General features: G+C 44.8%; 1 protein-coding gene across 2 annotated transcripts in view; it reads right to left on the reverse strand.

Annotated features, from left to right (window-relative positions):
- The window catches only part of SHB (SH2 domain containing adaptor protein B), a 56,222-nt gene extending 43,975 nt beyond the window's left edge, over positions 1–12,247 (reverse strand). Inside the window, exons 1-2 of one of the 2 annotated variants that reach the window (XM_088527320.1) lie at positions 11,675–12,247; positions 200–289 (exon numbers count right to left, since the gene is read on the reverse strand). In XM_088527320.1, coding sequence (XP_088383446.1) covers positions 200–289; positions 11,675–12,247 — 663 coding nt within the window. The remainder of the gene's footprint in view (positions 1–199; positions 290–11,674) is intronic. The other variant, XM_088527321.1, reaches the window with a different exon arrangement.
- Positions 12,248–13,444: the final 1,197 nt, after the last annotated feature.

The following is a 13,444-nucleotide window of genomic DNA, read 5'->3' on the forward strand; positions in this document are numbered from 1 at the left end:
GTACATGCACATACAATATCTGCTGTACCTACTTTTCCTTTAAAAAGTCCTTTAAGCTGCAAACCGCTTAGCTTTATTTTTTCTACAAGGAGGTTCTATCTCCATGTGTGTTTTACACTGGAACTGCCCTAATGCTAACAGGGTTTGCTTGCCTAACAGCAGGGTGTGTAAATAATTGCAAGGCAGACCTTTCCCTTACCCGAGCAGTTTTGGAGGGGAAGCTGCAGACAGAGGTAAGATCTGTGCTGTCACCTAACAATAAGCAAGCTGAGTTTATGGTGGCCCAAATCTAGGAACGGACAGAGAAGAGCATTACACAATTCTGTGTCTACTGCTTCAAGATTTCAGCATGCAGATTTAATATCCTAGCTGCTGCATACATGCACTTGAAAACTCAGAAGATTCTCTGAGGTAAGTACAACCCTTCTGCTGGTCAGCACCAACATTTAGTCCTGCCTTCCTGTTCTCACTCTATTATTCCCATTTACTGACTCAACAACTCATGCCCAACTGTAAACACACGCACTTGACCTGAACAAAACCCTGCTCAATGCTCTTTGCACTTTCAAGAGAAAACAACGTCAGGCTAATTTCCTTTAAGGATGTTAAGGAGACTCCATCTTGACAGAGCTATCCTTTAGCCCCTGAATTACAATCCTTACAGAAATACATCATATTAACACAATAAAAGTCTTTTGGCAATGCTCGGGCTCCATGACAGGTTTTAAACTTCAGAGTCACAGAAAGACTCAGGTCAGATGAGACCTCTGAAGAAAATTAAACCACTTCCTCCTCAAAGCAGGGCTAATGCTGGGGCAAGACCAGGTTTTTCAGCACTGAAATTCTCCATGGACAGGGATTTCACAACCTTTCTCAGCATATATATTATACACATACATCCACACATGCACGTCCATGCCTATATTATCTAGATTTTAAACCATTACAAGTCATTTCAATATACGTAACGAGAAATACGCCATTTGAGGGAAAATTTACTTAAATGAAACGGATGCGTGCAGGTGATATAATACAGCAACAGTTTGAGATCAGACGAAAGATGGGTACATCAGAGGATGTAATTAAGTATGTATTTAGATTCCATTCACAGATATTCCAGTTCCAATAAAGACAGAATATATACAAGTGCAATACTGATTGACTGCTCTGCACACTTATTTCAATCCCAGCCCTGCAACTAGAACAATAATTTAGAAAAAAAAAATCTTCCATGGGCAATGTGACATGCATTATGCATTTGTTTACTTGTATTTAAAACTGGAACCCATAAAATAAGTCAATATATTTGAGAGTGACCACATGCATTTTTTGCATTTTTACTCCTTTCTCCTATTTTCTTTTGCTATCCATGCATACTCCATTAGTACATTTATTTTAAGCAGATATCATTACTTTGTTTTCTTTTTTTATTATACAGAGCCTACTTTTAGCCTTCTGCAAATTGTGCTACTGCCTTTTGAGATTAAACAGTACTGCTTATTGTCTCCTCTATTTATTAATTTTATCAGTCTGCAGACTCCAATTAGAATTCCTGGCTCAACATAAAAGCACAATGATGAAAGAACATGTATCCATAGGGACATATCTCATTACTGTTATTATTATTCATTCCTCTAATACTTTTGGTCAGCTAATTCCTAGCTGCAAGTTGAGATTTAACAGGGAATGCCTCAGGGTCCCGATGTCTGACATGAAAACCTACACACACTGGGAGAACGTAGATTGTGTCTACAGTATCTAGGATTCACTCCTGTCCCCATGCAGCTGTCAGCCACTGGAACCAGGCCAAAACCATCACTACGGGATCACGAAAGACCCGTAACAATAATAAACTTCTCCGCTGTCTTTCCTAGTAGAATTTTTGAAGCATAAGTTCTGACAATGATCAACAGACACAAAGATAAAATGGGGAATTTACACAGAAGAACAGTCAGAGGCAATACCATTGTGAAATACACACAACAAGGCAAGCAGGCAAAAGACATTTCAGTGACAGGACATGGATGATTACCACAGGTCATGGCAGACTTTATATCCCCAACCCCACCTAACTTCACTAAGATAAGACAGCAACTTGCAGAGCAGCTGTAGAACCACATGGCTCCAGCCTCTTCATTAGACAGCTCAGGAAGGAGATTGGGGACTCCTCTGCCTGCTTAGAGAAATCCAGGTAAGACTGCCCAAGAGGGTCACACTCAATTTCCTGCTGTTCCGGACAGTGCTCTGCACACAGACAGCAACTTCCAAAATCAGGCTGTTTCGGTCTTATCTCCAGCTGCCAGCACAAGCAGTTCATGTCCTTCTCCTCCTTCCCTGTAGCAACAGCAGAATCTAGACCTCTCTAACATAGAAGATGCTCTACAAAAGTGGCAGCAGCGCTGCAGAAGACTCTTCAGTCATAGCAGAGCCACTCTGTGATGCTATGCTATGGCTGGAAGACCAGTTTAGCAACCTGAGTATGTCAAAAAAGCCCGTCTGCCAGCAAAGCTGGCTTCTCTACACTTAGTGACAAAGAGCAAGCAAGCACAGAATACAGAACTCTCCCAAAAACTCAATGCTAGTGCTGAACTGCCTACGCTACAGTTGAGCAGCTCTTCTTGAGCTCCTCTTCACTGCTGAGGGTTAACAGAGTGGCATTATCCTAAATGAAATGTCACAACCAGACTTCGCAGTTGATATTCAGCATCTCCTTCAGCCTGGTGCTTTACTCATGCCTAAGGCAAGGAGCAGACAAGTGTCAGAGCCCAGCAATTCGTTCTCCAGCTGAATACATGAAGAACCAGGGCCCCTACTCAGGACTCAGACACAAATTGCCTCTAAACTTGAGGGAACTTCCCTCCCTGCACTATTTCTGTGCCTCTTCTGCTACACTAAAATGACTTTTGTGTCACACACCCACAACCAGGGTTACGGTGGCAGCAAGACCAACACAACAGTATCCACGTCTCTCTCATGCTTTCTGTCATCCTCAAATGCCAGCTGGAAATGCCAGCAACACCTACGTAATTCAGTGCGTGATGAACCAGGATGATCCAACTATGATGATCATCCATTCATCTCCAAATGCACACAGAATCATAGTGATGTACGGGCCAAACCAACCATCCCACCCTAGCTAATGATTTGCAGAGCGGTGTTATGCAGACTGTCAGGGGGTGCAGCATCCAGCCAAAGACCAGTGCAAGTCCCCCACTAAAACTTACCCTGTGCAACTTTATGGTGGGCAAGAAAAATGGAAGAGGCTTCTCTGTAGCATTAAGGACACCTGCTTTTTCCTGAGACAGAATGCAATAAGCAATTTTGGCAATAAGCAAATTTGCTTTCAGCCTTCCTACCATAACCTTACACTATTTGGCAGCAGAGAGCACCTGCTGGGTTGTAGCCTCTGGTCTTTACCCATCTTTGGGTCATTTGTTCAATTCTTCAAATAGAAAAATTGCTACTAGGATTTAGAGAATCATGCAACTCATGCTGTCCATTAGTGCTGCAGCTCAGGAATTATTCACTGCTTTTACCAGAGATTCATGGCTGTCAGGTGCAACGAAATTTCTCACATGAATTACATATTTTAAGCTGTCTGCAGAGGGACATGATGCTTTAAGTTTTCCAAGCCAGAGATGGGCAGGAGAGCACACCAAGCACTATGCCAAATCTGCTTATTTCTGTAGTGTGGACATCTCAGGGGATGTGAGAGGAAACAGGAGCACTGGACACGGGTGATAGAATAAGAAAACTTGAGGTAATGCCCAGGAAGCACAGGTAAGTTATAAGGTAGCCACAGATCACAGTAGCCACAGTAAGCTGAACCTCGAGGGACTAATGCTTTCTACCTGAAAGCCAAGATCTCCTCCCAGTTCCATGCTAAACAAGTATTTATTCCTGTCTACACTCACGACAATCAGAATTTCACAGAAGACAAGGTAAAAATCTGTATCTGGAACCATATTGGTTGCAAATGGAGACAGAGATTGTATCTGAAAGGGCAGAGCTGTCTTTAAAGAAAGAAACCACTGTAAAACTTCACTTGAATGGGATCTATTTGATGTAAAGTCTTCCCTAACATGAGCTTCCTGCAACTTTACCAGGCTGCAATCTATCATTCTTTATAAGATATAGATCTTGTATGGACACAAAAACTACCTGAAGAACATGCAGTATGGTTATGGGCAGTGGTGGTGTAAACTCAGAACACACTTCTGTATCATTCATCCCCAATGCAAGCTTAATCACTGTTACGACACCACCACTTTGGAGATTAAGACTATATTTTCTTGCTTGGGGTTTTCTAGCTAAAAAAAAAAAAAAAAAAAAAGATTCCAAAGCCTTTCAAAGGAGCAGAGAGATCTGAATTCCAGACAGATACTCTATGCGGGTAGACACACTCTCCAGCAATTTGCTTCTGAAGCCCTTGCACTTTAATGTTCCTCAACTGCTGTCACATTGTAAATAATCTCAGTGGTTGGCAACAATCCCATATATGAAGCCTCTCAAATGCTTTCACATCTTTGAGATTAGAACCACTGGAAATTCACTTATCTTGGGATTTTTGCAAAGTCACACAAAGAAAATTAAAGTATTCCAAAAAAAAAAAAAAAGAAAGAAAAAAACAGAGGCAATGAATAAGGCTCAAGGAAACAGACAATAGGAAATAAAAGAGATTTAAGAGTTGCAAACAGGTTACTGCTTGGCATCAACATACGGAACTCAGCTATAGGTAAAAAGCAGTTTTTCGCTCGTTCTCAATCAGAATACAGCTATTTTTCAAAGAGTCAAATATTAACAAGCAATTCACTTCAAAATGGCCTTCACCCATCCAACGGAAAACTGCTTGAATCTTCACAGGCCACTCCAGCCACATGTAGTTTTATCAGGTTTTCAGCTAGAACTGAATTGAAAACAGAGGTTAGTAAGACCCTAACAGCAAAGGCTGAATCTCTGGTGCCTGTAAAGTCATTGCCAAATTTGTTTCGACAGCTGTATTTCAAAACTTGATTTTGAGGACACCAAGGTTTGTGTACTAAGAAAAGACTAACTGTTTCAAAAGACATACTAACCATCTCTTGCAGATGTGCTCAGAACAGCGGTTGGAGAGACAACAAAGCATGTCTGCAAAGTCTGGTCACCCAGGAGTGATACATGGGTCAAGAATACGGGACAAAATCAAGAATAAGGTGTCTGTGATTAGAGGTGAAGCCAGCATATCATGGCTAGAAAATAGCAAGCAGTTTTAGGAAAAATAAAATAATCGTGTCTCTTCTCTTTTAAGTTTTTGCACAGAACTTTCAAACTCAAACTTAACACTACATATGTCTCAAGCTCTTAGTCCAAAGGCAAAGCAAACAAACAGGACCCCAAAACACAACACTCTGTAGGCTATAATGGGCACAGAAGTTAAGCATGGACAGGTCAGAAATCAGTATCCCTAGCAGGAGGGATAGAGGTTGAAACTGCTGGATATAGGAAGAGAGCCCTGCACAGAAATTTGCTAGTCTCACATGCTCTCCTGAGAAGTAAGAGAGAGCAAAAGTGAAAGACAAGCAGTGATGTAAGCATGCAGCCTGCTTTTTGGACCAAGGAAGCATGATCCATCATTAACAGGAAAAGGGTTGGAAAGGAAGAAAAAGGACAAAGGTCCGCTATTCTGCACAGTTCCTTAAAGGGCATCTGTCCTGCAGTATAAGTCTTTCTCAGGACTTTCTGGATAAGGCAGTATGGAACATCCGCAGCTACAGACTCCCAAAAAATAACTGAAAAAGCATATCTTGAGTTCAGCAGGGCAGAGTTGTTCTTTTTACAATATTCAGTAAGTGAGGTACTTCGTTTCAGAGTTTTCTCCAAGTCGGTATGCTAGACAGCCTCTTCTGGATCACCACTCCATCTAAAAGTGTCCATCTGCTTAAGACTCCTTCTACATAGCCTTTCTCCCGTTATCTCCCTCTCTCTCTCTCTGGTTGTTTCCCTCCTTCTCCTTCTCTCTCTGGAATAGTTCAAAAATATGGATGTTTTCCAGAGCTGAGATGACTCAAAGTTATGCAACTCTTAGATTCCTCCACTGCAGAAGTCAGGGGGATTGTAATTCAACACACTATCATTTCAAGCTCTGTATCAGTAAGCCTCCACAGGCCAGGGCAATTGCAGAATATCTTCCCGTTTTCAAGATTGTGGTAGTCCCTTGATACAGGGCTAAAATAGGTGGAATGAGGTATTTCTAGGTGCTGCTTTCTCATATAAGCTCCATGAACTACAAGAGAAAAACAGTTTCCTGCCTTCGTGCATGGTCCTGCCCAGGCCAGTTCTGCAGGTTCACAAGGTCAACAGCCACCCGTAACTTGTTCTCCAGCTCTTTTGCTCACAAGCCAGAGTGAGTCCTGTGCCAAAGAAAATGACAAGCAAGATTGTCTCTGTGGAGCTAGCTGTAAAAAGCAGCAGCCTGACCCTCTGTTGTAAAGGATTAAACATGGGTCTAAGACACTGAGATTTGTTTGTAATTCTGAGATCTTTACGAAGCACGTTTGCATCTAGAGTACCCCACACTGCTTAGTTTTCAAGTTTTTTTTTTTCTTCAGTGCCTCCTGAAATATCACCTACAATATTGTTTTAATTACTCTCATCTCTTAATTACTCTCATTAGTATGACCAAACACAGTTTGGTCCTTTTGGTCCTTTCATATACAAAAATAAGAAAAAAAAAAAAAACATATTCACAACGTCTACTGAAAGGTTTTAACCATATGCAGGTATCATTATTGTTCCACGGAATACAAGCACATTTTCTAACACCTGAATAGCTCAAGTAATAGTTCCATAGTCTAGTGTAATGCAAGAAAGGTACTTTTTGCACACAAGAATATTGGCAAACTTTAGAGGCAAATGGCTTGAGCCTGTGTGTTTGGCTAGCAGCAAGATCTCTACAAAGCACACTTCTGAAGTGCTGTTTATTCCTGCACAGGTGCAAGATGCACCTGTAGCTCTTGTCTTCAGATCTCTGGAAATGAAGCCAGCAACTCTGCTGCCTTGAAAATTTCCCAGCTTGACAGCTGCTGCCACACATTTATGTACTTTCACATTGGACCAGCGTGGCTTGTACACAGACAAGCATCAGACACAGGCTCTAGTGTGGAAATGGATTTGATTAACTTGCAGTGTTTGCTGCATTAAATATCCAGAACTGCTGCACAGTTTTACCTCTGCTGCACAGAGCTAAAGCATAATGCTGCTCATTATAGAACGATCATCTTTAATGACAAGAATGCTACAATTCCAGTTCTTAAATCCTAAGCACTTGCTGCAAGGGAATACAGCAGTTACTGTCTACCAGGTTCTTCAGCCCAAAGCCAGGCAAAGAAGCTTTTAAATTCTGAAAACTGTAACAGGCAAGACGAACACAAGGTGTGCTTTCACACAGGACAGCCTTCCCCTCAAGTTACTTTCTTGGATTTATATAGCCAGAAATGGGAAAAATTGAGAGAAGGGGCTTCAGCATATTCTAAGATGGTGTGGTCTCCAATTTAACAAGTATTTCTGTCCATTCAGTCAATGTTAAGTTTCTTGAACAAATACACCAGCTACCAGCATGTCATTCAAGCTCTTCTACGCTCACTCGTCTGCCACAGGAAAGCTGGGCAGTTACCACCTCCCAGGCCAACGCTAAAGGAGAAACTCATCTCTAGCCTTTTTAAAGTATTTCTTAAACACATACTGTGGAATAAATCAAATTTTACATCCTGGACAAACGGGGCTGTTGCCGCCCCAAGTTCTAAACCACCCTATCAGTCACCTCCATTACAGTGCATTTGCTGAGAAGCATCATCCTTGGAGGCTCCAAACTTGCCCGATTAGAGTACCTAAAAACAAACAAGCAAAATCCACCCATCCAAATTCAAAGACATATGGTGATGGTAACTCTTCCCTGGGCATTTGTTCCAAATGTTGGTCACCTCAACTATTCAGGATGCAGGCCTGGTTGCCACCTTGGGTTTGTTTGCTTCAGCTGCAATTATTCTTAACTTCACATATCAAAATTTCCTGAATTAGATACCCTGTACCTCTGCAGTTCATTTTGTAAGCTCTGCCTTGAATCTCACAAAATACAGTTAGGTATGTAACCTATATTTTCTGGAGTAGCAGATTCCCTATCATCCTTTTATGTTCCTTGCTCCCTGAATCAGCTATTCTGTGTTTTTTTTTCCCCTTGACTGCTTTACACTAATCAGTGTCTACTCATTTCTACTCCCCATTTATCTTTTGCTTATAATTGCAGGACAGCAGCTTCCTGGAATATCTTTCCTTCTACAGGATCTCTTAAAGGTTTAACTGAAGAGAGTTCCTCAGCAAAGCAGACAGCCAGACACAAAGCTACTACAACTACACGTGGTTTGATGGAAACCACACTTTTCTGTTTTGCATAAAGGAAGAACAGTGTTCCATTCTCGTATATTTAAAAAAAAAAAAAAAAAAAAAAAAAAAAAAACGAGAGGCGCTAGAGTACACAGGAGTATTTACCGAACATTCTGGATCATTAAACACTACTGTCTCCCCATGCTGATGGACAAATATGGCAAAGAGATTTTTTTTTCACTCCTGATGTACAGAGTAGACTAAATTATGCTATTCACAGATTTTTTTCCTCAATGGTTAAAACAACAAAAAATCAATCTTTCTGACTTCACCTTCTGTCTTCCTCCCCCACTAAGTGGTCAAATTTAAAAATTTTGCACTTCTAGATTGTGAAATAAAAAATCTAATTTCTGCCACTGGGAGAAAATTAACAGCACAGAAAGAAAAGCATGTATGTACCTCCTCTTTGTTGCTGAGAATGTTAATACTCAGGAAATGAACTGCTGATATAAAAAGTTATAAGTATCATCAACTACAGTCATACAGGAAATCAAGGAAAATACCACAGTGTCATTTGAATCTTTAAGTAAAACACCTATGTACATAAGAAAAGACATATGGTTTATCGATTAGCAATGAACAAGCTGAGAAGCATCATTTAATGCCTACCTTTAAAGGTGTATGGCTGATTTTATTTCTCAGACATTTTAAGATTTCCTGACACATGTATTTTCTTGGAATTTTGAGGAATTAACCTGTTCTAACAAGCTACAGGTTACTCATTCAAAACAAGTGTCAGTATCTGCCACAAGGCCTTAGACTTATATAGCACACAGACTTAGAGCCACAGAAATGGAAGATGGATTGGGTGATTATGGCACAGGTTTTGTACCGAGCACTTGACAACACATGTGGCTTCTATTCTGAAAATTCAGTAATAATCTGAAAGATTATTTAAAAAAGAAGACATCATGTCCCCCCCCGCCCCCTAAAAAAAAAGCACACACACAAAAAAACAGTAGTTGCACTTGAAAACTCCTGCCCCAATCAGTTATTTTCCTTAAAGAATGAAGCTAGAGAAAGCATTTCCTTAAAAGGGGGATATGGAGTCTCAACACTGACAACTGACAGATGACTATAAAACACACCCTGCATGTGCAGGGGGGTTGGACTAGATGATCTCTAGAGGTCCCTTCCAACCCTAAGCATTCTATGATTCTATGATACCAAGACATTCACTTTTCTGAAAGCTTTTCCCAGTGAGGGATGATACACAAAATGACTGACAATAATAAATAAATAACTGGAGTTTTAATCTTGTGTCATCATCATGACAAGCTGATTTATATAAATCTGCATCTGGACAGGATATAATTGCCATGGAGACGTATTACCAATCAAAGCTATCCTGTCACACCCCTAAATATGTACACACATGTCATCTAAGCTGATAACATTCAGCAAATACTGAGAATTCCTGTGACATGACTATCACACTTGCAAGTTGCACATGCCATCTTGCATACCTGGAGAAATGTTAATTTCCAAGAAAACAAAACAAACTGAATTACACTCACAGGCATGATAGAGGAGGGGGAGACATGCTGTGTTTATAAGATAAGCGGTGCTACATTTCTCAGCTGTAACCCAAATTTCATGGGTACACTGCTTTCCAGAACTGTGCCTGTCTGTAGCATTTCACAAATACTTGTAGAGAAGCACTGCTAAAAGAGAGGAGGACTTTAGAGGCTGGACTAGTAACTGTGGAGCTTGTCTCAGGTAGATGTCAACGGGAAACACTCTTGGGCATAATAAGCATTGTACTGCTGTGAAACAGGATTTTCAATAGCATTACTGAATGTGTGACAAGTTGTCACCTTATAAAATGGGCAGTCTGCCATTGCCTTGACAAACTCTCCTGTCAGTTTATCAGTTTGGTACAGACTTAAGAAGCCTCACTGAGAAGCAGTTATCACCCAAACTGTAAGTGCTCTCACTTGATCGGACCTCAGCAGCCTATAATAAGCCACATAATATTCAGATTTGCAGATTAGAAACATGCAAGGAAAGCCTTTCCAAATGCTGCTACAGTTCTTACTGAGGAATCTCCATGGCAGACTTTTCCCTGATCTCGAGATCTGATGTATTCATGCAGAATATCTCCTGCATGTGCAGAACAAGCACAGAGCAAGTATACAGCTTATCCTATGCAGATAGCTGTCAAATAGCTGTTGGGAGAGGGGGAAACAAAGCAAAACAAAAACAGCAACAAAACCAAAACACAATGGAAACGCTCCTGCAAAAGAACAAATTTAAACTGAAGTGTCAAGTAGCCCTTCCATTCTCCTACTCTGGTTCACTCTCATACTTGATGATGATTGAATTACAGAAACAAGCCATACTCATCCACAACAGAGTAACCCTGTGAAATGAGGAGGAATGGGAAACATGTCCCCACAGGTTTTCAGCACTCTTGAGTTTGGTCAGCCACTAAGTACCATCAACAAGAAGACCAAACTTGCAGGTGACTACTTAAACCACACAAAAGGGCCTCTCAAATCCCAGCAGTTCATGGAAAAGTCGACCTCCTCTCAGACCCATTCCCCAACACCGCATTGTCCACTCCTAACATACTGCTTTCTTCTTGTTCACTCAGAAAAACATCACAATTCTTTTTTTTTTAAACATGGCCACCCTGCAGTGTCCACCATTGGGCACCATTGCAATGTCTGCTGTGGGGTTGAGGTCACAGCTTTGTCCCAAAAGCAGCAGCCTCCTCAAGGTCCCCCAGGGCTCCACAAGCAGAGCCCACAGACTCAGGCCCTGGTTAACAGGAGCACATCCATCTCAGGTGGCAGTTGCTGAGGGTGTGCTGTTTCGCCACGGTACAGCATACCTGTCCCACCAGGCAGTGCAAAGCTACCCCTGGCTGCAACAGGTGTCTAACCAGGGCAGTAGGGAGTGACTTTCCTTTCTCAGAGTCCTCATTAAATCCTCTGAATGCATCATTTCAATACATAGAACAAGAGTTTCAAGCACAGAGGCTCGGTTCTCATCCACTTCAACTTCATCCACTTGCACCCAGGTGCGACTGGTAGATATCCTGCAAACCTGACCCATGAGGTAAGTTCATGTGCACAGAGTAGGTGCCACTTCACTCCTAAAGCCCACACACGCCCCACCTACCCAACGATTCTAGCATGAGCCAAACCATCGCTTGGACGAGTCGCTTGGAGAGCGCCAGCTGTGCTCCTGGAGACAGGCACATCCCCAGCCCCACTCCCTCCCTAGGTGGGGGGCACCAAGAGGCACTCACTTTCTCCTTCTTAGCAGAGGGGACAAGGGTTGCGAGCTGTTCGCTGCCCTGGCCGTGCTTCTTGCCAGTGCCCTCGGCCACGTTCCCGCCGCCGCCATTCTCCACCTTGATGAGCCGGTGCTTGCGGGAGATGTACCCCATGTCGGGCGGTGTGCCCGGCCGGCGCTCGCTGTGGCTGCGCAAGAGCTGCGTGGGGCTGACGTCCGCGGAGGCGGGCAGCGCGGCACCGCACGATGACCACGACGAGAAGGCCCTCGGCGCCGCCTCGCATGCGCCCTCGGGCGCGCAGCGCTCCGGGTGGCACGTGGCGCGCAGCTGGCTCAGCAATGAGCCCGGCCCGCTGTAGGGGTCCTCGAAGTCGCGCTCCTTCTGCGCGCGGTAGGCCCGCAGCAGCTCGTTCGTGTCGTCGCACGGGTGGCGGTGCTGCAAGCTGGGCGACGTACCGCGGTGGAGGCCGCCGTCGGAGCGCGGCGCTCCGTTACGCTTCTCGCGGTAGTCGGGCTGCGGAGGCTGCGGGGGGCTCTTGGTCCTGCTGTTGCCCAGACTGAAGTACTTGTTCAGCCATTTGGCCATCGTCGCCGCTCGCCCCTACGGCGCTGAGCCCATGGACAGCAGCTCGGGCCCCGGCGCCCGCTCAGCGCTACGCACCGGCCGCCGGCATGGAGGAGCGGGGCGGCGCGGCCGCGTCCCCCCGCCGCGGCGCGCGTCCAACTTCGCTGCCGCCACCGCGGGCCCCGGCTCCGCGACGGGGCCCCGGCTCCGCGAGGGGGCTCCGCGCCGCGCGCTCCCAGCCCCCCTCGCCGCGCGGAGCGCGGCTCCTCCGCGCTCACGGGCACCCCGGCCTGACCTCCGCGCGCACCGGCAAGGCGGAAGAGGCATCTGCATGTAGGGCCCGGCCCATCGCCGCCATCAGGGGCGGGGAGACGCGCGTGGGCAGGGGGCGGGCTCGGTGCCCGTCGAGCCGAGCGAGGCTGCGCGGCGCCGGGCTGTGGCGGAGGCGGGGGAGGGCGGGGACAGCGGTCCGAGCTTTTCGTCCAGCGTGACCTGCTGTCGGCGGGATGTGCGGCGGCACCGCGAGCCGCTGCAGGGGATGGGGGAGAGACGCGACGGGCTGGGGGAGGCTCCTGCAGCCCTGTCTCTCTTGAGGTCGCTTGAGGTTTAGGAGCGCCTAGGAAGGCATGTGGAGGTGGCCCTGCGTGGTTTGAACCTCCCACCTGCCCTTCTGCACCGAGGGGGTGGCAGCCTGTGGGAGTTGAGTTCTTCTGAAGGAGAGTTTCAAGGTCGGTGCTGTGCAGGGCTGGCGCTGCTAAGTCGGCAGGATGTTGTGTCAGTACGTTTCTTTCTCATTTTTTTTTTACCTGCATTCCTAGGCATGGGGTGCATGTCAGACATCCGTGAAATGTCTGAATGTGTGGAATGTGTGAATCATGCTGCCAAGCTTGTGTATTGCTAGGGTATGTTTTTTTCTGACCTGCCACGGTTGTGACCGGTTAGTGTTGCTCCTGCTGTTTTTGTCTTTTATCCAGCTACCTAAGAGTGAACATCCATCACAGCAGGTTCTCTCAAATCATTTCTGCCCTGGTGTGTTTATCTCACTTGAAACTTTAGTCCCCCTTCCAGTGCTGATTTGACCTGTTTTTGGAGGGAGATTGAGATTAAGGATAATGTCTTTAGGCTGGTCTTGCCTGTGCCTTGCCACAACAAAAAAGGTAAACAGACCAAAGCACTATCCAGGGAAGAATTTGGCCAGTAGTGCTTCAGTTATGCATA

The sequence above is a fragment of the Tinamus guttatus genome, unplaced genomic scaffold (assembly GCF_059628265.1).
Source record: "Tinamus guttatus ecotype Peru unplaced genomic scaffold, ASM5962826v1 Tinamus_guttatus_pri_ptg000278l, whole genome shotgun sequence".
Classification (NCBI taxonomy): Eukaryota; Metazoa; Chordata; class Aves; order Tinamiformes; family Tinamidae; genus Tinamus; species Tinamus guttatus.